The following is a 25,102-nucleotide window of genomic DNA, read 5'->3' as shown; positions in this document are numbered from 1 at the left end:
GAGACGGACTTCAGTCTAACTTTCTATGGAAACACCCCCACTTTACATACACATTCTCACCAATTAGGTCTATGTAGTAGTCCACCAATCAGCGTTCTGCAGTCACTGTCATTCACACTGGCCTCAGCATCAGATGCCCCTTCTTACTTCTTTCTTTCTGACCAAAGACATATGTTGTGCTTCCTCCTAGGCCTGTCAATGGTGGCTCATGCAGAGCTATGTAAACATTGCACCTACTGCACTATACCTTAGCTTTCTACATTCACACTTCACAGTTGCCAGGGAAATGGCCAAACATTACTCACTGCTTGGAAAGCATGTCTCTTTTTCAAGGTTATCTGTGTCAATGCTGATGCATAATTGGGGTCTGGCTTTGAAATGCCACCAAGGTTATGTCTTTGATTGGCTACCTTCTCCTACATGGTAATTGAGTAAAGTATGATACGTGCATTAATGAACCTGATCATTCTGCTCTACTGCAGGTATCCACCTGGTGAACTCAAGTAATAGCAATATCTTAGACATATAGCAATATGTGCAAAAGTTTCTTGATGTAGTTGCATCTACTCTTGAACTTTGGCTCCCTCAAGCTTGCCTCAAGTCTGATATTCCCTATTACTCATATCCTCACATCCTGTCAATGCAGTGCAATGTAATGGAGAGCTCTTCTATATTTTTCCACTTGGTCCTTAATTTGTAGACACTGTTGACTCGCTACTCGACCGCATGTTCCTTTCAAAGTTCCATTCTATCAGAGAGATCTGGGGGCAGATTTACAAGCCCCTAGCATCATCTTTACAACACCGTTGTGTCACTTCTGTGACGCAGCAGCGTCGTAAACCATGCGCCTCTATGTGACAAATTTACAACGTGACACATCTTTAGATCTTGCTCTCCATGCTGGAGTTCTGCATCAGTGGCTGGTCTTGGAGGCTTTATACACTCCACAAAGCCCCTCTTCTTTAGTTGGTGCTCTACCCTTTCGTGCTACAACATGCCTTTCTTCTCAACTTTTTCATGTGGGGAATGAAGCTGGCGTCAGTATCTGGTCTTTCTTGACTTAATGGGATACTTGTTTTCCTATACGTAGCAGAAGAGGCCTCTGTTTTGCCTTATGCAGTGCCTCTATAGTGCATCTTTTTAGCTGCCCCATGGCCAAAAGGTGTAAGTATTGGTAGGTGTGAGGGAGGTTTGTGCTTCTTGTCCATCGTCCAGTTCTCTCATCATCATCTATTCTGGTGCTGGAGTAGCATTCTATTGGTGCCTCTGATGCCATATTAGGTGATATTTGGGGATTTAGAGATTCCATGCGTACGTCTAACCTCAAAAACATTTGCAGAGTTTATGTATGTAAAAGCAACATGTCTTCTCAGGGGAAGACATGCCCAGATACTCAACTATAGTTGTCAAGCCTTTTTGTCATACCATGAGTTAGAGTGATTTCGTTAACATATATATCAATGAAGATGCACACACGGTCCACTACATCAATCACATGTGCTTCTTCTAATGCTTCCAGGTGACAGACCATACAGCTCAATCTAATAAAATCAGGAAGGAAAAGAAAGATGAAAAAGAAGAGGGGCAACATCCCGCTGAAGGCAAAGAAAACTGTGACACAAACCCAAATGACCAGGTGAAAATTGGTGCTGATACTGAAGCAAGGTCAAATTCACAAAAGAAAAAAGGTTGGTATCCAATTGTTAATCACACTGCCTTGTTCCTGATGATGCCTGAAAGCAAGTTTCCTAGGAGGGGGCTCCTGACTGCTGTCACCTGACTGCTAGAGGGCCAGCAGGACTCTGCAAGCATGCGCTCACACAGTTAATTTATACACAGACAAATTATGACAGTGGTTTTTCAATGGTAGGCAGCACCTCTATTGTGTTTGCACATAGGTTAAACGATTGCACTCTTTTTCAAGGCGTGCTCTATGTCTTTGCACCGTGCCATCCACAGTGCTAGGAAATATATACAGAATCCTCCACATATATAAACAATACAAAACAGGGACAGAGCACAGCACAAACAAGTGTACAACTGGCTATCCCCAGTCAGAAAAAGTTATTTAATACAAGGAACATAAGAACACTTTGTCCAGCAAATTGATCTTTACCACTGTTGTTAGATTTTTTACTGCAATGGTACAGCGGACACGTGTTTTGTCGCCATTCGCGACTTTTTCAAGGTTGTTAACAAGATGATACAATAGGGTTTTAATATTTTCGCTCCATTGGAAAGACTTGCAACAACATGTTATACTGTATTCAGTGTGCTCAGTTGAAATTCCTATCCCATTTCATCAGGGTCAAACAAGATTATGAAAGATAGGAATAGAGCCTGGTAGAGAGTATACACGAACTCTCAAAACACTACATTGTTTTTTGTTATAGTTTACGATTAAAAAAATTCCAAGATGGCTGACCATTTCTGTCTATCTATTCTACGCATTATATAGTGGGAACCGAGAGAGAGAGAGGCACAGAAAGGGTAAGGGTGGGAGAGTACCAGTTGAGTGGAGGGGTTGAAGTAGGGTAATAGAGGGATTTGATAGGCTGTACGGAGAAAGGCATGAGAGCATAGATGTGCTGTCTCGAGTTGCAGATACAAGAGCGAGCAAGCAGAGAAAGGCAGGTTATTTTGCTACCTTCCACTTACAAGATCTGAAAGTGGATGGGAGGATCGCTTCAAGGTCTTTTCTGTCTGAAGAGTGAGTCTGGGCGTGGGTGGAAGCACAGATCTCTGGACCTCCACCTTCTGGCCTGGCGATATATTTCCTTTCCCTTTTCCTGCTAAAGTATTGAATACCGTAGGAGTTAAAAGTAATTCCCCTCTTCAGCTGGATAGTCAGGACTCTGTGGCAGTGTCTGCCCGCATCTTCCACATAAAAACACTGAGTGGAATCATGGCTTTCTTCACTTTAAAAGGTAGCATTGGCCTTTATAAGGTCGAGATTTGACTTCTGTAATGCCACCTACCTGGAAATGGCATTCATAATCTTTAAACAAAGGCATATTTTTTTACAGTATTGCTGCCAGGATGGTATCTAGATTAACCCATATCACACTGATTAAGAGCCTTTACTGGTTACCCCTTCAGGCCAGAGCCTCACTCAGTCTTCTGAGTGTCACAAAGGGTTTAGTATCACAAGTCTCCTAAATGTATATAAAGTGGCATATTGTTACTTTGCCTTCCACACTCTGCCAGCGCTTACAGCTGGCGAAGTGTTTTAAGAAATATAGATTTGGGGATATTCTTTTTTGCTTTTGCTATGAAACTCATCTCCTTTGGAGCTGAGTTGAGTTGAGCAAGAGTCCTCTTCTTCCCTCTTTCCATTAAATACTTGTTCCATTTTTGAGGAAGCTCCACCTGTGAGCTGTTGCAATAATTCAGTTTACTAAGTACTACTGAATTAATTAATTCTTTGGTGGTATGAAGTTAGAGAGACTAGTGTATTGTTCTTTTTCTTAGTACTTGCCACCAAGCTGCATTGGCTGTGAAAAGTACTCAAACATTTGTAGCTGAGGAAGAGGAAGTTAAGATATCTGGGGAAAATGGATACAATTAGGTGGAAGGAAGGGAGAAAAAGAGGAGGTGAGGTAGAGAATCCATGACGACTGATGGCTTCCTATTCACGGGTAGGGATCCTTCCCATAAGAACAAGAAATATGCCTATCGACACAGGGCATGTCCAGATCACTGTCCCTTGAACTGCACAGACCAGGGCCGGCTATTGGGCGGTGCGGGTGGTGTGAATGGTGCCACCGCACCGGGCGCTGACTTGGGGTGGGGGCAACATGTTTATTGTTTAAAAACACCTAATGCCGCGTTCCTGGCCCCAGCAATTTTCAAGCATCAACACAAATGTCAAGTAACTCCGGTGATTAATGTTCTTCCTGGAGAGAGACTGGAGCTTTGTCTGAGAGTGGAAGTTTTGGCTCATCCTAGTGCAGAGGGTGAATATGCCTGCTGCAAAGAACGTGTGGCATTCAGATCACAAAGTGCATATACTATAAATAGATCAATGGGTTATCGCTTTTGTCAGAGAGATCCTTTTGTTACTTGCAGTTTAAAAGTTAATATGCTAATACAGAGCAGTGAGTTATTAACTGTCATCAAAGAGCTGCATGCAAACTGCAAGGAATATATTACAGCTACATGTTTTTTGCCCAGTCTTTCCTTACCCGAATATTGCAAAAAGGGTTCCTTTGGCTAGAAATCAATTCTTCTTATTAAAGAAAACCCCTAACAATGGTGTTACATTTTAAATTCTCAATTTGTGCTTTTCCAGACCAAGGACTCTTAAACTATACTGCCTACCAGTATGGATGACATGTGACTCCTACACCTTGTAGGCCTGTGTCTTATGGAACATTTCCTGTACACTGATTTGCACACCTATAATTGCCTCCATGCAATGTATGTGCCATGTAAAGTGTTCTGACACTCTAAACTGGCATTAGTGGTGCTATAAAACTAATGAATCTAAGAGGCAGTGGTTATGGAGACTTGGAAGGCATTGTCAAATGGTGGTAGTGATGGAATCCGTGGCGAGGTGTTTATTGAGGGGGTGCCAGCAAACAATGTTGCACAGGGCGTCACCAGTACTAAAGTCGGCCCTAGCACAGATATAGTGGTAAAGACAGACCAGGGTCTGGTGGAACGAGAGATGGGTTGTTACACGCATAAGCACAGTGTTCATGAACTTTCACTTCAACTTCCGGGTTACGAAGAGCAGCGCAAACGTTGCTCATATAATTTGCCGTTCTGAACTCTATTAACACGTGGACCTTACCGTCCTGTACTTCTGCTGCTTTCTTCCTATTCTTCTCATGGGTGGCATTTACCTGGCTTGCGCTTGCATCACCTGCCGCTGCCTTTGCAACCCCTTGCCTCAGGGGTGGCTAAATCAGTGCCAAGATGATGCGAGCGCTCCACATTCCATCTTGTCTCGCTATTTTCATTATACTATTAGTGAATAATATATTTTTCACTATTAGTGTAATAAGATGGAGCACACTTGGTGCCAGCTGTTCTAAGTAAAAATGGTTTTAAATGTATGTTGTATGTGTGCTTGCGGGTGAGCGTGAGTGTGATAAAATGTTTCTGTATGTGTAAGCATGTGTGTGTAAGTGAAAGTGAATGAGAGTTATGTGACAGGTATTGAGAGAGATTGTGTAAGATAGAGGCACAGATCTACTATTGTTTAACGCAAGGCAACGGTGCACCAAATTTGTTGCACTGCCCTGCGTCAAAAGGGGCACATTTTTCTCTCCCAGTGCTCTGGCACAATTTGGGAACCCATGTACCAACAAACATACCCTTGTGCCAAAGCGCAAGGTGTTTGCATTCTTTAAAGCATAGGGTTTGTACTGGAAGGAGTTCTTTCCAGCACAAAAATAATGTCTTGCAGCGTTTCCTAGTAGTTTGTATGTGCTGTACAATACAGTACATGTAAAATTGGAAAAACGTACATAATGATCCTTCTTACGCCTGCCTCGAGGATACATAAGATTTTGGTGCAAACTCTTCTCAACCAACATTAGTAGATAGGGATTTGCATCAAAACCCACGGGTGGCTGCATGGGAACCCAGATGCACCACCCTTGATACAAAATAATGCATTGCAGTGCGTAGCGTAACTATGCGTTACTTTGTGATATTATCCAAAGCAAATCCTCAATTGTTGTGATGTTAGGCCACATGACATGCCTTCCTGGAAAAGAAATCCGGGGTTACTTGATGTCACTTCCTGTGATGTAATTGAGGTCAAAGGGCACGTGATGTTACTTACCCTACTCCTGACATTTTGGTGAATCAACGCCCATGCTTCTCTTGGACTCAGGATTCTGTCACCCCTACCTTGCATTTTGCTACTTGATGTTTCTTCTGCTTCTGCTTATGTTTGACATATTGTAAATCTGCTGGAGGGATGAAATGGGGAAGGTCGTACGTGGACAGCATTGAATACACATAAAAGTATTACTAGCGACCATAAGAAAGCTTTATATTGATAAAATGTAAACACAATCTGAAAGTCTAAAATTCTCAGTAGTGGTAGGAGATTGTCGAAAAAGATAAACGGGTAAGGAGCCATGCACCACAATAGATTGCTCTATTAAATATGTAACTACTCTTTATGTTCTATTGATTAAAAATGACATTATTGTATTGTAACTGTATGTGTTTCCATTTAATACAGTACCAACGTATAAGCTGCCTGGTATGTGTTCCTCATGACATGCATTTTATTTTGTTTAGGTTGCAAGCAGAAATGGTTGCCTCTTAATTTAGGGGATTCAAGACAAGAATTGAAAGAAAAACAGAGCTCTCAGATCAGTTTATATTTACATCCAGAAGCAAATGTCGCACAGCCTAACAGACGTGCGGATTATTCCCAAAGTAAGCCAGCACAATGTATTTCCACCTGCTGATTTCTTATTTGTGTCCAGTCAATTGAACTGGAGCCGAAGAAGAACCGAGTAGCAAATTTCGGATAGCTACAAGGATTATGCATGAGATAAATTGAAATCTAGTGAATTATAGAACAGATATTTTGAATATTGCTCATCATTCAGCATACCTGAGTAGATTTTACTGCTGAGTGGACCGGTGAGCACAGTCCTAGAGATGATGTGCGAAAGTGAGAAAACCCTGCAAAAGGTTGGTCTTGCAGAAGACCATGGTACGGTGCCTAGCTGAGTTTTGGTAATGCGATGGCATGATGTTTGTATAACTTGGTCGCGAAGGTTCACCTAGGTTTTCCTTGGAGTATTTTTAGGGAGAGAGGACTGGTATGTGTGTGCCAGATATGGCATGTGCACGTGTGTGCCAGGTCCATTGCTTGGCCTCCAGAGCAGCTGGTTGTGGAACTCCTGGATAGGCCACGAGTGTCTTCTTTCCCTGGATGTTAAGTGAAACCTCTGTCCGTCTCTTTTTTCCCTGGTGGGTTTGTGTTCGGGGCCCTTTAGCATCTCACAGTCTTAACCTGTTGGCATGGTTTTGCTTCTCAGTGTTAATATAACGTTTTATTTTACAGTAAATGAGAAACAATGTGCGTTGTGCTTGGTGACTGTTAACTGCTGACAGTGAATGGCGGGATGACTCCTGTCGCACCTTTTGAAAGGTGCGCTGGGCGCAAACAGTGATAACGTGTAATACGGCCCCTGGTGTGTATCTAACTCTATGTCTCATGTTGATATTTATTCATTGGGATATGCGTGGGGATGTGTTTGTGCCATGGATGCTGGTACTTTGCAGCTCAGGGTCTGTATTACAGATGGTGCCTCGGGGTCGCAACAGGCATTTGCGCCCACTTTGTGCGCCCCCGGGGCACTTTGGTATTATATAAGGGGACGCAAACGCTTGTGCGGCCCCTTCTATAATACAGATAGCGCTGGTGCACTTAAAGTGCCAATTCTATCAACACAGGGTCTTCCCTCATTTGCATAGGGTCATACCCTATGCAAATGAGGGCGTTTATTCGATTCTGCTTTTAGCAATAATGATGGGACCCCCTCAAGACTTGTACAAGCCAGGGAAGGAGGGGAATGAAATGATCAAACAAGAAAGAACAGTTTTCCCTTATCTACCACATAATTGAAAAATGCAGCTGCTACAAAATAGGTGACAAGAACAAGACCATAACTTGCAATATTACAACAAGGTATATATTATTTATTTCATTTTTATAAATATATGCTCCATAAATTTACTTCAAATAACATTGTTTCAGAAAATTCATCAGACATGGTGAAATTTATAATTTTTATACAAACAAAATATTATTATAAATACACAAAAAGAGAACACAAGAATATAACAACGAATGCAAGTGAGTCAAACATTTATAACAAATCAAATGACTAAAGACTAACACATATATGAAATGACCCCTGGAAAAAAGGGAAAAGATAACATCCGAACACATTCATAACAATCTCCACATTACCACTCAAACTACACACATTCTCACAACATTTAAAACACGGAAGAAAAATCAAGAGTGAAGGTCTCCATGGTCAATGGGAGACCCCGCACTTGGTCGACGCGTTTCGGCGGCTCAGGGCCACCTTCTTCAGGACCACTTCCGGTAAAGAAACCCAAATATCCAGTGGGTCTACAATATATAAATAATCACATTGTCACCAAAAAGAAGTATATATTTCACATAATTTGAAAACAACAGTGAGACATCCCGATGAAAGTGACCAGCATGACATGAAAAAATACAATCAGACAACACAAGATGCTTGATACATGTACAAACAACAGTAAAGGAAAATTAAAAACATACATGGATTAACCTGTAGGACATGCAGTGGTCTCAGTAATGTAATCTGATGTCTAAAAAGAGGGAAGACGACCCCCTCATACCCTGCACACTCTCACCCTAAAAACTAATTTTGATGTAAATGAGGGGTCCAATTAATAATAATCATAAGGGTTTGGATACTTACAAAGAGGAGCGAGGGTTGACACTACTGATGACGATCTAGTGGTGCAAACCAATTATACAAATATCCTGAAGGTAGTATATAATCTATAAATGATCTGCAGAAAGAATATGCAAAAGGCCATGCCATAAGACAGACATGTAATATGTCTCTCTGTACAAGAGATTAACACTGTGTGCACAAATGGCTCTTACCCCTGTATAGGTAGTTGTAGGAGTAAATCGGATGTTCTGAGATTACTGAGATAAGATTAGTCCTTGGCCTTCTATTTATTGATAAAAACCACCAATAGTTGGGTCCCAGCTGAGGATCAGAATAGAGATAAAAAGAACTGAGTGGAAGAATCAATGATGATTTCTTACTATCTACGTGGCTCTAAACCAGTTATTACAATACTTACCTCTTTTAGATTAAAATTATGTCCATGAAGTATTGTTAATTCATGTTCTATTCAGAATACTGAGAATGTTGCATCCAAACTATGGCGCGTCCTAATAAATAAAAATAAATATAAAGATCTTAGAAGGCTGATATACAATGATGCCACCCGTGCATGTAATATACATGTTTATTTAAAGCACCACTACATATATGCTGTTACAATGTGGTGAAAGCAAAACTAACATGCCATAGCTCAAAATGATTAAAAGAGAATGAGCAAGAGTGGTATTTAAGGCCACAAGATCCTAGATCTAATCCAAATACACTATACATTCCTTACTACCATTAGCTATTTAAGGATTGCCAAACTAGATGAAGGCTACCAGGACAACCAGTGGAAGTCACTCGCAAAAAATGAGAAACCTTTTGGATTTTCCATCTTGATAGCGTTAAACGTGGCCTCAATGAAGATATTAATTGGTACGTCACCAGATAATTGCTCTTCTATAATTTAGATTGTCAACACTATGGGGTCTTTTCTCTTGATACCTCATTATCCTTATGATTGTGTTTCATTTTGTATTTAAAAGACTCTTTTTTTCTTTATTAAATACAGTTGATTATTTTTCTGCTGTATATGATTATGTTTCATATCTATCTTATAGGGATCATATTTACACATATATCATTCCATTTAGTGTTTTTCTCTATTGCAAATAAATGTCTTTCTATTCTGTTTTCCTTGCCGTTATTGCATTACTGAGGCCACTTATTTCATCTTTGTGGGAGTTCAGTTTATCATTATGGCACTTATTGTTTTTCATCTTATGTATGTATTGAACACATTGTATTCCATGCTTTGGTGCCTATTCCAAGATGGCGTTACCCTAGCGTGTTTTATGTATTCACCATGTGTGCAATTTGTCATTTCTTTGCGAATTATTCACTGAAATGCGAATCGTGATGAAGTATGCGATTCATCTTACTGGCTTCTCGATCCCACATTTAAAACATAAAACATATTTCCTCCGTTTACTTGGGCTTGCTTTAATCTATTTGTGCCGCGTTAAGTGATTCATTTTAGTACCCATTACAATATGGTGTCACTCTAGTACGTCCTTTATTTTCATTCAGGAAGGTCATTCTTTACGCTTCCTGTGTTTCATGTCTTATCGCGATATCTCGCTCTTGCGCGAGTGTTTAAAATGAGTGACCCAATGTCGGAGATTCCTTCCCGGCGTTTGAGATCACATCAGATGCGGACACATTAAAATCGAGGCTCATATCTTATCAGGTAAGCGGCAGTACTTGGGTTACAGGAACGGCTCTTATTACGGGTGGCTTGTTTTAAATCCAATACGCCGATTTCGGTCGTTTTATTGGCTACTCTTCTTCCTTACGGGGCTGTGTGTTTCAATTTTGATCAGCGTACAGCGTGTGTGCTTACTGGATCAGTGTCAAGCCGCATTACATCGTATGGACAATTACTTCTAGGGATGTTTTTTGTCTCATGCCGTTCCCTTTTCATTATTTCTATAACACTTTACTAGTTGGCATTTGTGTGCTTCCGCTTGTCGCATAGGCTCAACTTGGGCTCTTTTTCCGTTGTTGTTAATATATCGTCAAGCCTTCATCTAGTTTGGCAATCCTTAAATAGCTAATGGTAGTAAGGAATGTATAGTGTATTTGGATTAGATCTAGGATCTTGTGGCCTTAAATACCACTCTTGCTCATTCTCTTTTAATCATTTTGAGCTATGGCATGTTAGTTTTGCTTTCACCACATTGTAACAGCATATATATTTAGTGGTGCTTTAAATAAACATGTATATTACATGCACGGGTGGCATCATTGTATATCAGCCTTCTAAGATCTTTATATTTATTTTTATTTATTAGGACGCGCCATAGTTTGGATGCAACATTCTCAGTATTCTGAATAGAACATGAATTAACAATACTTCATGGACATAATTTTAATCTAAAAGAGGTAAGTATTGTAATAACTGGTTTAGAGCCACGTAGATAGTAAGAAATCATCATTGATTCTTCCACTCAGTTCTTTTTATCTCTATTCTGATCCTCAGCTGGGACCCAACTATTGGTGGTTTTTATCAATAAATAGAAGGCCAAGGACTAATCTTATCTCAGTAATCTCAGAACATCCGATTTACTCCTTCAACTACCTATACAGGGGTACGAGCCATTTGTGCACACAGTGTTAATCTCTTGTACAGAGAGACATATTACACGTCTGTCTTATGGCATGGCCTTTTGCATATTCTTTCTGCAGATCATTTATAGATGATATACTACCTTCAGGATATTTGTATAATTGGATTGCACCACTAGATCGTCATCAGTAGTGTCAACCCTCGCTCCTCTTTGTAAGTATCCATACCCTTATGATTATTATTAATTGGACCCCTCATTTACATCAAAATTAGTTTTTAGGGTGAGAGTGTGCAGGGTATGAGGGGGTCGTCTTCCCTCTTTTTAGACATCAGATTACATTACTGAGACCACTGCATGTCCTACAGGTTAATCCATGTATGTTTTTAATTTTCCTTTACTGTTGTTTGTACATGTATCAAGCATCTTGTGTTGTCTGATTGTATTTTTTCATGTCATGCTGGTCACTTTCATCGGGATGTCTCACTGTTGTTTTCAAATTATGTGAAATATATACTTCTTTTTGGTGACAATGTGAATATTTATATATTGTAGACCCCCTGGATATTTGGGTTTCTTTACCGGAAGTGGTCCTGAAGAAGGTGGCCCTGAGCCGCCGAAACGCGTCGACCAAGTGCGGGGTCTCCCATTGACCATGGAGACCTTCACTCTTGATTTTTCTTCCGTGTTTTAAATGTTGTGAGAATGTGTGTAGTTTGAGTGGTAATGTGGAGATTGTTATGAATGTGTTCGGATGTTATCTTTTCCCTTTTTTCCAGGGGTCATTTCATATATGTGTTAGTCTTTAGTCATTTGATTTGTTATAAATGTTTGACTCACTTGCATTCGTTGTTATATTCTTGTGTTCTCTTTTTCTGTATTTATAAAAATATTTTGTTTGTATAAAAATTATAAATTTCACCATGTCTGATGAATTTTCTGAAACAATGTTATTTGAAGTAAATTTATGGAGCATATATTTATAAAAATGAAATAAATAATATATACCTTGTTGTAATATTGCAAGTTATGGTCTTGTTCTTGTCACCTATTTTGTAGCAGCTGCATTTTTCAATTATGTGGTAGATAAGGGAAAACTGTTCTTTCTTGTTTATTCGATTCCGCGCCAGTGCCACATTAAAGACGCAGGCGCAGAGTCAAAGAAGCCCTCTGGAGTGCGCCATTTAAAAGATGGCGCACTGTCAGTGCGCCTCCTGACAGCAACCCTCTGTAGGGGGTAAGAGGGGTCCCATGGACCCCCAGACATCCCCTTGCAGGCGGGTGCAGACACTAACTGCACCTGCAACACCATATGAATGTGTGCAACCCCTTGTCTCATACACAGGCAGGACAATAGGCATTAGACTTGTAATGAAATAGTGTCCGCCTAGTGCTTCATTTCAAATTCAGGACTGGTCAATTGTTTCATGTGTATGTATTTTCGGTGTATTGTGTTTTCATTCAAATGTCTTTTTTCATTTCCCCCAAATTTGCTTTGTTCTATGTTTCGATTTGGAGTATGCGTTAAATGAGTACTGTTTGACATTGTGTACTTTAATCATGTGTTGTCCATTCTAAGACATGTACAGTTGAGTTCGAATGTTTTGTGTATGAAAATAGTATAAATTAAGCTTAATCAAGCTTGTGCACTCTAGAATTGCTGGTCTACGGTGCCTACCAAATTTATGTGACTAGTCTTGCTGGACACTTTGTTTGTTTTCTACATACCAGGTACAATAGCATATGCATAAATTGTTTTTTTAATAGTTTCTCATCTAGAAATTGTAAATCATGTAAATGTGGCAGATTTGTGAAAATGTATGAGTAATTCCACAGCGAACTGCAAAACGTTCAACATTTTTTATCGCAGTAAAAGCAGGATTTGTTTTTTCGTACGGAACGGATTTTTGGAGATGTAGCCCATATTGTTCCCGACTGTGTTCTGTTGGGATCTGCAATTCTATTTAATGCAATTAAGTTTTTGCTTGAAAAGTATTTGTACATGGAAATATCTTATACAAACTTTCCATGTTTCCGTTTTTTGGGTGTATTTTATTATTGGGTGCCAGACTACGAGATTTAATATCCTTAAAGGCTTCATAGGGTCAGGACTGCCAGCCGATTCCACACTGTATATTCTAGTCGAGCTACATTTGCTGATTAGCAGTTTCCTATTTCGTGATATAAGCAATCAGCAGTCCAGTGTACCTTATTTTACAGGAAGTGGTTTGGTTAGATCTGGATCCCACCATCACTGGGTAGTATCGCTCTAGTGAGTATAACTTAGGTGGAGGGTTCTGACAAGTTCATCGGGTGACCCATCAGCTTCTGTGATTTCCAGATTTTGACAATATCATTGTCTAATCAGGAAAGAAACCTTTTGAGTATTAAAAAAATGAAGTCAATACTGTTTTGAGTTCTTTATCCCTGCCATGGAACAAATCTGAGATACATGAGGGACAGCTGGAAATATTGTTAGATATACTATACGTATTGTCATGATAACATTCATGTCTTCAGATATGTATCCCCCCAAGTACAATATTCCTGCTAAGATGATCCTGTTGCTAGCTAGTTTTCAATGAAGTATTGTGGATCAAAATAATCAGTTCCATGGTGGATGTGAAGCTACATAATTGAACTCCTCAGAATTGATCTGATGGTGTTTTTTCTCTGAATTAATTATAAAGACATTTATATGGCACCAGTAGCAATGCTACTGTGGATATCCCACCCAGTGAGAGGATTACATTAGCTCATGTGACTCATAGCATGGTGCTCCTCTAATAAGATGTCTTTACTGGTGTTCTTTTTATGAACAGGTTGGCGAAATGGTAGAGACAAAAGAGATGCTATTGATAATTCTTGTGGTGAAAACGACAGTGGCAGCATGCGTGGAAGCTTCCCGAACAGAGGTGGACGTAGAGGCCGAGGAAGGGGACGTGGACACCGCAATGCACCATGTAAGAGGCAACAAATATTAAAAGAACCAAGCACACATGCTAGAGAGTTACTATTTGTATCTAATTCTGACATGCTCTTGTGCTTTATAGCAACGTTATAAGGAATGCAAATACATTATGGAAAAATGCTTTTTTCTGGTAGATTAGAAATTCTCTCCTTTAAGAGGGGGCCAAAACACATATTTTGGGTACTCCACATTGTATTTGGATAGCTTCCATATTTAACTGGCTATAAATATATGAAGAAAAGACTCCACAGAGAGGGAGATAAACTTGCAACATTTTAACTTGTTAGGTGGTGAAGAATTGTGTGCACTAGTGAGCAGACTTTTGATGTTGAAAGCAGAATAGAGACAACCCTCACTGAAGTTGGATGGATTTCCAGGTCATAACAAGAATGGAAAAATAAAATTGTGAATTGATACTTGTATAGCGCACTATTCAACCGCAACGGTCTCAAGGCGCTTGTACAAATCCCACTGTGGAACCCATCCTGGCTTTCCCTGTGAGGCGTCCACTCCTGGGCACCCCCAAGGTGGAGGCCAGGCATCCTTAGCGTTGTGGGGGCTGTTGTGGAGATTAAGCAAGCTATTGCCCAGAGTTGCAGAGTGGGACTCCATGATTGGAATAGGCACCGAGGCGAGAATTATCAGGTCCGTGGAATTCTGAGCTCCAGACCCGCCGAGGCGGGGAATTGAACCCTGGTCCCGGGCTAGACCTCTGCAACAGGGTCGCCGCTCTAATCATTGAGCCACACGTCTCCACAGAAGAAATCTCTATTTTCTTTTGGCTGATCTCTGTACACCCGTTTTTCCAGTTGGTCTAATGGGTTTTAAACAAATTCTTCTCATATTCACTTTCTAAGTTTAGAGTATTTTCTTTGTTAGTGTAATTGTGAAAAATAATATTTGTTATGCAGTTCTTTAAGAGTTCAAACTGCTTGTTAGCTACACAAACATGGAGGAGAAAACAATATATCTGCTTTAGTCTGTTTGCATCATTTCTTTTCGGTACAGACTTAAAGACCAGATCTTAGATCCATCTAGAGGAAATAAGACTTATTTGGCATAGCCACCTTTCCCTATGGCTCAGAAGTGATTTGTAGGAATAGAACTAAATATTAATGTTATGTTATATGTCAGCTTGTATGGTGCTACTAATTACATGTGAGGGTATCCAGGCGCTGTCGCAGGAACGTGGGCTGGGCAGCGCTCCCAGTTGAATAGCCATATCTTCAGTTTCTTGTGGAAATCGAGGAGTGAAGTAACTGTCCTGATGTGCTGAGGAAGTTCATTCGAGTTCTTGGAGGTAATGAAGGAGAAGGCCCTCTCCTGACTTGCTCCTGCGGATGCTAGGGACAGAGAGTTAGATTGTAGCTGTCTGGAAGGTAGGTAGAGTTGAAGTCGGTCGTTGAGGTATCATGGTCCAGTGTTGTGGAGGGATTTATAGGCATGGCTCAGCATCCTGAATAGGCAATGTTTCTGGATGGCTAGTCATAGTAGTTCAGTTAGGTAGGGAGTGGTGTGAGCGCTTCTATGGACACAAAGGATGACTGGCAGCTGTGGCATGTATGGAGTCTTTGAGTGAGTTGGTTGGACATGCCGACATAGGGAGTGTTGCTGTAATCAAGTCTACTGTTTATGAGGGCCTGGGTGACCGTGCTTCTTGTGTCCTCGGGGAGATATTTGAAAATCTTACAAAGCATTCTGAGGATGAGACAGCAGGATGCAATCACATCATTGATCTGTTTACTCATTATGAGTTTGTTGCTTAGGATGATGTTGAGGTTTCTGGCGAGGGTTGGGGGGCATGGGACATAATGCGGGTTGCCACCAAGAGCAGGTCCAAGGGGAGCTCTTGTTTCCAAAGATCAGGATCTTCCTGATAAAAATTAAATCCGCTTAGAAGCTGCAAATTTGTTGTAAGAGAGGAGTGAGAAGAAACTTAGCCTCTCCTAGTCTCTTTTTCCCCCCTCCACAGAAACCCCTTCAAACATGAGGATGATAGTTTTGTATGGTAATGGTGGGCATACATTTTACCTTTTATATGCATATGTGGGACCTGCAGGAGTACCTATAGAATAAAGAGTGCAGTACCTTCACAAGTTCCTGTTGGTCCATCTCACGTCATCTTTGTGGCCATGGAGGAAAATGCAGATTGTGGGAGCTCAATAAAGCACAATATACAAAAGAAACTTAATTTGCAATGAAGGCGAATAGCAGTAAAGATACAATGCCACTTTCTACCCATATGTTTTTATCTATTTTTCTCATTGGTATTAGACCTCATCTTCAAACCAGAAAGGAGCTCCTCTTAAGGAGAGATTGATTCAATTGTTACCCTTTTCTAAGAGTTTATCTGCAAAACACCAGCAACATTTCTTATTTCACAATCTTTACTAAATGATGTCATCAATGATGTCATTTGAAATGGGCTCCCCAGGTCCTGTAAAGGCTAGGAGAGGCGGCCCAGGGCCCCCTCCCATTAATAAATCAAAGTGCCCCCGACTGCCACTTTGTTTTGGGTTTTCCCCAGGATTCCTGCAGGATTGCCAGAATTTCAGCAGTTTTTTTGTCCTCACTAGGAGTCCCTCTGGGTTCCCCCCAGGAGGCATTGGGTGAGGGTATACATACCCTTTCCTTTTATATTTTATTTTCAAACATGTTCAGGACAGGGGACTAAGTCCCAAGTCATGTAGTGACTGCCAGCAACATTTTTCTCATGTTGCTGGCAGTCAATCAGAGCGCTCACTCCTGTAACAGTATGACTCCAATTGGAGCGAGATGGCCAAAGGGAAATAAAGCTCCCTGGGCCAAACAGAATGCTTCATTTTTTAACTGGCACTCCAGCAAGAGCATCTCGAGCCTCTCGCGGACTCAACTGTCCAGATGTACAATAATTCTTTTACTTTAATTTCTCAAAAACTACTGAATGGATTTACACCAAATTACAATCTGCGGACCAAGATCTAGCTTCCTGACAAATTTGGTACAATTCCATTCAGCTGTAAACTTTCTTAAAGAAGTCTGTGGGAATGCATGGAGATTTTGCATTTTGGAACTCCCATTTTTTCTTACCCCTTGCCTGACAGATCACCTCGAAACTTACCATGCACAAACTAGTCGAACAGTAACACCATTCTGGACAATATAGTGGAGATTCATTAAATGGGGCCAAAATTATTAGCAATTCAAAAAACATGTTTCCTATACAACAGATGACCTAACTATACCTGCCCATTGGCGAACGCCACTGGGTGATATATTACATATATATATATATATATATATATATATATATATATATATATATATATATATATATATATATATATATATATATATATATATATATCGTGTCAAGGGAATATTGTAATAGTAAATGGATGGTTACCTCTTTGTACTTACTTGCATGCTATTTTGTAAATATTTTGGTTATGATGTTTTTGTATCATGATATATTTACAGTCGCTATTCTGACATACAACCTGTGTTGAAAGTGCATTGTCAGGTATGAGTTAACATGTAAGGGCCTTCTTTACAATGTGCTTTAGTAGGAAACTCACCAAAAAGTGGCTCATGAACAATCCACTGTATTTAGAGTGCCAATGAGATCAATAACCCATGATGCAGTGGATGGAACATTCTACACTTTCGGTGGATGCCCTTCATCTACCCAACTGCAAGTAAGGGCCTTCGTTTGTCACATGAAAAGAGAATTTTTGGAAATGTGCCTTTATTACTTTTTTCATCCTGCAAATCCCTTTATGTTATATACTTGAGTGAGTCCTTTTTGTCTGTTATTTCCTTGTATGCTTTTTCAAACAAATTACAGAGAAAAAGATTCACTCAAATATAAAACATTTGCCTTTTACATTACAATACTGGAATCCTAACAAGGCTTCAAGTTGACACAACACATGCATCCAATTTTTAAGGCCTAAAAAAACATTCTAATGTGAGAAATATGAAAAAATATTAGAGAAAACAAATTTTACATTGAAGAAACAGAAGTGAAAGAAGAAAATAGAAAAAGAAAGAAATCCATGTATGAATATATACAATTCTTAGAATTTATTTTTATTAACAATAATAAATACTTCAATCTGTAAACCCTAACTACGGACTCCGCCTCTACCTACGCGGTTTCGGCAAGCATGCCAGTCACCACCTGTAATTTTAGATGTCTTTATTTAAATACACGTTCCATGACCAAACATCAGATAGATATCTTTCTGTTACTAACTGACATTAAACCGGATTTACTCCTGTTGACTGAAACATGGCTCACCCCGGATTCATTACCGGACATCTTTGCCGCCTTACCTGCTGATTATTATATTATCTCCGTGATACGACCGGCAGGTAAAACTGGGGGCGGGGTGGCCATCATCTCCAATAAAAAACACCAACTTAGACAACTCCCCTCCTTGGATATTCCTAATGTGGAGAATATTGTTGCCAAATTGGACACTGTCAATGGGACACTTGTGGTGGTTTTACTATACCGCCCGCCCCAAACCATGGTTATGTTCCCTGCTATTCTTGCGGAGCAACTGGCCATGCTAGCCACTGATAACTCAAAACTGCTTTTGGTCGGGGATTTAAATCTCTGGTTTGATAATATTCTATCTGACCCCCAAGCAGCAGAGACTAGGGACCTTCTGAGTGATCTGAATTTAACACAACATATAGACACTCAGACCCATCAAAAGGGCCATAGTCTCGATCAACTTTGGTCATTGAATTTAGCCATTGATTTTATTGATATTAAACCTTGTAGCTGGTCCGATCATTTTATTATTAGTTTCTCATTTTGTGTTGAGAAAGCTCTTCAATTTAAGCTGAAGACCACCAGTCTGACCCGGAAATGGTCCTCGCTGGACATGTCTGCTTTCTTAAATCGGTTAAAGTCTACTCTGCCAGAGCAGAGTTCAGATGTGGAGATAGCCGAAGGTAGGCTTCAAGACTGGCTAAATTCGGCCATTAATGTTTGTGTTCCCCTCACTCGTTTTGATAACTCGCGTGGCGCGGATGCGCATAAATGGTTTACACCGGAGTTGAGGAAACTAAAACTTGAAGTGAGGCAGCAAGAGAGAACATGGCGCTCTAACTACTGTCCTCAAGCAAGGATCGCTTATTGTTCTACCCGAAAAGTCTACCAAAAAACATTGCACACCCACAAAACTGCCTATTTCTCTTCTAAAATACTTAATGCCACCAATAAGTCGAAAGAAATTTTCAGGATTGTGACGGAGTTGTGCAATGATGAGAGAACTTCTCCCCCGGTTGTCCCTTCACAACTGCTCTGCAATTCGCTAAATGATTATTTTAATGACAAAATAATGCTGATTAAGGACACTTTATCTAAACTTCCAATTTGTGCCCCGATAGACGACACTTTTTTAAACCCTCTTACCCTGCATTCCTTTCCTTTAATTACTCACCAAACCCTCCTAGACTTACTCACTAGAGTTAAATCAGGATCTCCTCAGGATGCCTGTCCTCCCCAAGTAATGAGAGAAATTGGTCAGGCGCTTCCAAATAGCCTGATTCCACTGCTCAATAACTCCCTTGTGTCAGGAAGCGTCCCTAATAGTTTTAAACAGGCCTTATTGATCCCTTTGAAAAAAAAACCTGGTATTGATTCCTCAGACCTTTCTAATTACAGGCCAATATCGTTACTGCCTTACTTATCCAAAATATTGGAGGCGCATGTAACTAACTGCCTATCAAGTTTTGTGGAGGCCTCCGGGTATTTACAACCCAACCAGGCAGGTTTCCGGCCTGGTCACTCCACTGAGGCAGTGATATTGGCCGTCCAGAATACTTTAAGGTCTAATGCAGACAGGGACTTACACCAGGCTTTGGTGTTATTGGACCTGTCTGCGGCGTTCGACACGGTTGACTATACCATCTTGGTCAACCGTGTCGAACAGGCCGGTCTTCGAGACTCAGCCTTGGCCTGGCTTAAATCTTTTATTTCTGGACGTACTCAATCGGTTCGACTTGGCTCCTTCACAGCCCCTAAAAAATTCTCCTTCTGTGGGGTTCCTCAAGGATCTTCCTTGTCCCCTTTATTATTTAATTTATACATGCGCCCACTGTTATTTTCTCTACGAGAGTTCAAGGTCGATGTCTATAACTATGCAGACGACCTGCAGTTGGTTTTTGTGCTAAACTCCCACAATGCTGCCGAGGAATTTCGAGCCACCATGTCTTTTATTCAGAGGTGGATGTCCCTAAACCACCTGAAGTTAAATCCGGGAAAAACGGAGCTCATTCTACCTGGGAAGAGTGAGATCAGCTGGAGTCCTAGCTTCTGGCCATCGGACATGGGCTCGCCTCCAAAAAAATCCCGTACAGTGAAAAGCCTGGGAGTGACTCTTAGTGAGGATCTTACCTTGGTAAGCCAAGTCGGAACTGTGGTCTCCTCGGGGTTTTTTCAATTGAGGAAGATCAGAAAAATAGCACACCTTCTTACAGGCCTGGCTTTAATTCAGACAGTCAGTGCTCTAGTCCTGTCCCATATCGATTTCTCCAATGGCCTCTACTTGGGGGCGCCTATTGGCCAACTTAAAAGATTGCAGTACTTGCAAAATCAAGCTGCGAGACTTATCTGCAAAGTACCTAAGTGGGAATTAGACATGGACTAGAGACCCTGCACTGGCTGCCTGTGGAACAGAGAGCCACTTTCAAGGTGGGTTGCATTGTGTTCAAGGCTCTGGAGGGCAAGGGCCCTATGTTCCTGAGATCACTACTGCGCAAATATACACCTTCGCGCAGTTTGAGGTCAATCCACAAAGATCTACTCGAGGTCCCTCGTTTCAAAAAGAAACGTCAAGGGGGCAGCAGCTTTCAATTCTTAGCCTCCTCATTGTGGAATTCCCTCCCCTTGACCCTGCGACACAGCAAGGATCTCCTTGCTTTTAGGAAGTCATTTAAAACTTTTCTTTTTTCCCAGGCCTACTATAAAAAATAATTGTATTTCTTTTATGCACTGTTATGTTTGATTCTCTCACCAGCGCCAAGAAGCCCCAGGGCGTATGCGCGCTTAACAAATAATAAATAACATAACATAACATAACGTAAACATATACGACAAAAAGGCGCTCAACATAATATACAAAACAAGACCTATAAACAGTGCAAGGTGTAGACAAACCAGTGGCTAAGGATAAAGATTTACAAAAATCAGAAGTTCAGGACAAAACTGAAACAACACAAAGCAAACAATGCGTCCTCTTCAATTTTCAGCCACTCCTGTGCGTCGACAGCGTTTCAACCATAGTAAAACTAAATGGTCATCATCAAAACAAACAATGATTCTATGAGCGTCCGTACCGATTTCAATAAAACATCTATTGTTAAGGTGGACCCAATCAAAAGTAAAACGATCGTATGGAGACCTCCCAGAGAATAACTTCAGTAAAATGAAGATCCAGAGGAGATGCTGGATTATAGTCATAGGAGCCTATTCATGAATTTTAAAGCTCCAAGAATAAGGAAATTGGTGGAAATCCACCAAAAAGGGGCTTATGAATAATCCACTGTATTAATAGTGCCATTGAGATCAATAACCCATGATACAGTGGGTGGAACATCCTACACTTTCGGTGGATGCCCTTCATCTACCCAACTCCAAGTACGGGCCTACATTTGTCACATGAAAAGAGAATTTTTTAAATGTGTCTTTATTACTTTTTCATCCTGCAAGTCACTTGATGTTATATATTTGAGTGAGTCCTTTTGGTCTGGTATATCCTTGTATGCTTTTTCAAGCAAATTACGGATAAAAGATTTACTCAAATATGTAATATTTGCCTCTTACATTCCAATGACACTAGTCTGTGATATCAACCAATTTGTTCATGTGGACATTCTTTATAACTTATTCAGAGGCGTGGTAGAATGACATTTTCAGGTAGTCAGTCAAACATCTTTATTTGACTAAGAAGACATACAAGACAAACAAGTAAAACAATACAGTAATACTGCATTCAGAAAAGAAAAACAGAATAGTTTAACAGATATTTAACCATAGGACAATAGGTCTTCCTAAGCCGAAAAATTCATAAAGCATTTTTCCAATTCCAAACTTCGCAATTTGCACAATATTCCCATTTGCGACCGGAAAAAAGGCTTTTTTGAATGTACAAAATGTGGTTTGATAACTTGCTACCAAATTGCATTTTGCATTTGTGATTTGGTATTTGGAAGGGGCGTGTTTATGGCTTCTCCTCCAAATACTGAATCTGTATGGCATGTATTAGTGTTTTGCGACTGAATTCCTGTCGCAATATAGTAATACTTTATCACCAATTTAAGACTGCTGGTAACCCATTTTCAAAGGGGAAGAGTTCCCCTGATGACCGCTCCCCCTTTGAGAATGGAATTAAACATATTTTGTAAGAGCAGGCTTAAAAAATGAAACTGCAAATTTGTTCTTTTTAATTGCATTTGTTTTTGTTCAAGGAAAACGGGCAGCATTTAAAAAAAAAAGATTGCTTCTTCAAAAAGCCTTCACGGAAATGGTGGTCTGCTGACCTCAGCAGGCCACCATCCCTGTGATGGGTGCAATTCCTAATGGATCGCAAATTGAGACCTACCTCATTAATATTCATGAGGTAGTTCAATTTGTGACCCAGTAGAAATTGCTAATGAAACTCAAAAGAGTTTCATACATTTGGAATACTGATTTCCTAATTGCAATTCGTAGAGAATCGCAATTTAGGAAATCGGTACTCCTAATGTTAGTACATCTAGCCCTAAGTCTTTAAAAATCCCAAAGCAGTTTATGGTCAATGAGCATCAGGTCACTGACCACCTTATTCTAATACAATGCTGAATAAAATTAACAACAAAAACACATATGAATCCTGAAGAGAGTTGTTGTACACATACAAATTCTAAATATAGCTAAAAAGAAACCGTCATAGCACAGGTAACATAAAATGCTTCCTCTGTTCTTGGTAAAAATGACAACAACAATAAAGCAAATACAATCATTGTTTGAGCCAAATGACTGTCACATGGGCAAGAAGGCAAATTATTTTATAAGCATTTTTCCACAAAAGCCAAACCTAAAAATTGTGAAGTGAAATCTAATGTACAAGTCAGCTATAAACAAAAGTTAAGGTTCTATAATAATAACTGTTAAAATGGGAAGAGACCTTGGAGAGCTCCACGGAGATCCTATGCGCCAAACATTTCTCTAAAAGTAGTAACTCCAAAGAATCTTTACAGCCTATATTTTACGGAGAGGGTGTTTGGAAAATCTTAGATTTGCTTAACTGATCCTCCCCTTCTTTAACATATTTTATCTGGGGGATTTCATGTCTATTTGGCATTATTAAACAATCAGAAATAATTAAATGATTAAAAGATGTCTCTCTTTTCCTCTACACAGAATGCACAATGCCAGAGGGCAGAATCTTGCTTGGTCTTTAATACAGCTACTACCCAACTTGGAGTAGCAAACAAAACAAGAAGTAATTATTGGGAAGGCCAACAGTCTATGCAAAAATACATTTTCTGTTTTCTAAATCTCCATAAGATTTTTAAAGGCCAATAATCCAGCCCAAGAGGTTGCAACCAAATAACATTTCGACTTGTAAATTATTGAGATCTTTCTAAGTAGTTTCAACCCACAGTTTCCTCGCAAATCTAAAAACTGCTTGAATACTTTAAAACAGTGACAATGTAATTTTAGTGAGATTACCCCATTTTAAACCGGAATCCATAGAAACACATGTGGAAGGCTGAACCAAGACAAACACCAGTAAGATCAAAAATGTTGCTTCATCTTTCAATGGATGCGAGGAGCCAAGTACCAGGGTGGACTTGCTCTATTTACATAAGTTTGCATGTGATTTATATAGATCATAGCAATGTAGCAGAAACAGTACTAAGCCAATGGCAGCGTTGGTGCTTTCCAAACATCTATCCAATCATTAATCAGAATAGAACAATTACCCACACATTGGGTATTTATTTTAAGTAATCATGATTGAAGCATAGCAATAGCTTGTCATGTACACTTGTGACTAGGTAATTCCTCAAGGCCTTATTGGTACAGCAAAAGCACAGAAGTTCAAAAAAAGGTCAACGGTCTCGGCACGTTCTGCAGGCTTCTCTATTGTGTGCCAGAAAAAGGAACTTGAATCAATATGGATTCCACATTTTCCACCTCTGGTTCTCAATAGTGTAATTGTTTTACTCTGTTTCTATAGTCATTATTCTCTTTTCTTCTTCATTTATTATGACTGGCCACACTTCTCCCATTACGGGTCCTTGCGTCCCTATCCATGAGATTTGGTAGAAAACACGCATCTCTGCATCCTGACCCATGGGTAGTTTCTGGTGGCACAGCTGGGCTGTAATAGCAGACAACATTAGGGAACCACTGTTACCACTATACAAAGGAGCTCTAGAATTCCTAGACCAACTATATTGCCTCTAATGTCCAGGTACCTCCTCCACCAATCCAGCAAGTCAAGGAATTTCATAGCTCTCTTTCCTGAATATCACGTGCTTCTTATGCTACATTAATGCATACTAACTATCACACGCTAAATGTTCCCACTGTTGTCTGGGATGTCAGTACAACATTTCTGCTTGACCACATGACAAACCTGACCCTATTTGCCAGGATGACCTTTATGGCCATCCAGTTTTATTTTACAACAACACTTCTTATAGCCACCATTTCATCCATAATATTTCCCAATGCTGCAGTTTTTTTTATTTCCAATTGGGCCTCTATTAAGTTTGCTAATTCATATATTTGATAGCTATTGTGTACAATTCCCAAATGTGGTACCATTACCCCGAACACGGTCAGCACTTTATTAACCCAGGTAAGCATCCTTTTTAATCTTATTTTTGTCTCTGGTAATTGCTTCACGTGGAACATTCACGGCATGCCAAAAGAAAGTTAACAACTTAATTACCAACCCTGGTGTAGGCCAAAGTAGGCCCACTGTTCACAAATGAAGAATATTCCCTTATGCCCTGTCATGGTTGGGGAAGCTATTGTATCCCATCCATACTCACTGCTACGAGGTGGCAAACAACGTATTTGTGGGAGGTACTATTTCCCAGAAATAGTTGATTTATGATGCAGTTATTGT

The 25,102-nt window shown here is 40.1% G+C and overlaps 1 protein-coding gene across 1 annotated transcript in view; it reads left to right on the top strand.

Annotated features, from left to right (window-relative positions):
- LOC147728398 (la-related protein 1B-like) overlaps nt 1-14,072 on the top strand; it is a 287,012-nt gene extending 272,940 nt beyond the window's left edge. Inside the window, exons 4-7 of the mRNA XM_086963793.1 lie at nt 1,520-1,688; nt 6,262-6,402; nt 13,831-13,971; nt 14,062-14,072. Coding sequence (XP_086819919.1) covers nt 1,520-1,688; nt 6,262-6,402; nt 13,831-13,971; nt 14,062-14,072 — 462 coding nt within the window. The remainder of the gene's footprint in view (nt 1-1,519; nt 1,689-6,261; nt 6,403-13,830; nt 13,972-14,061) is intronic.
- Nucleotides 14,073-25,102: the final 11,030 nt, after the last annotated feature.

Source organism: Lissotriton vulgaris, chromosome 3_1, assembly GCF_964263255.1.
Source record: "Lissotriton vulgaris chromosome 3_1, aLisVul1.2, whole genome shotgun sequence".
Classification (NCBI taxonomy): domain Eukaryota; kingdom Metazoa; phylum Chordata; class Amphibia; order Caudata; family Salamandridae; genus Lissotriton; species Lissotriton vulgaris.
The sequence above is the reverse complement of the archived record's forward strand: the minus strand, read 5'-3'. Positions and strand labels throughout refer to the sequence as shown.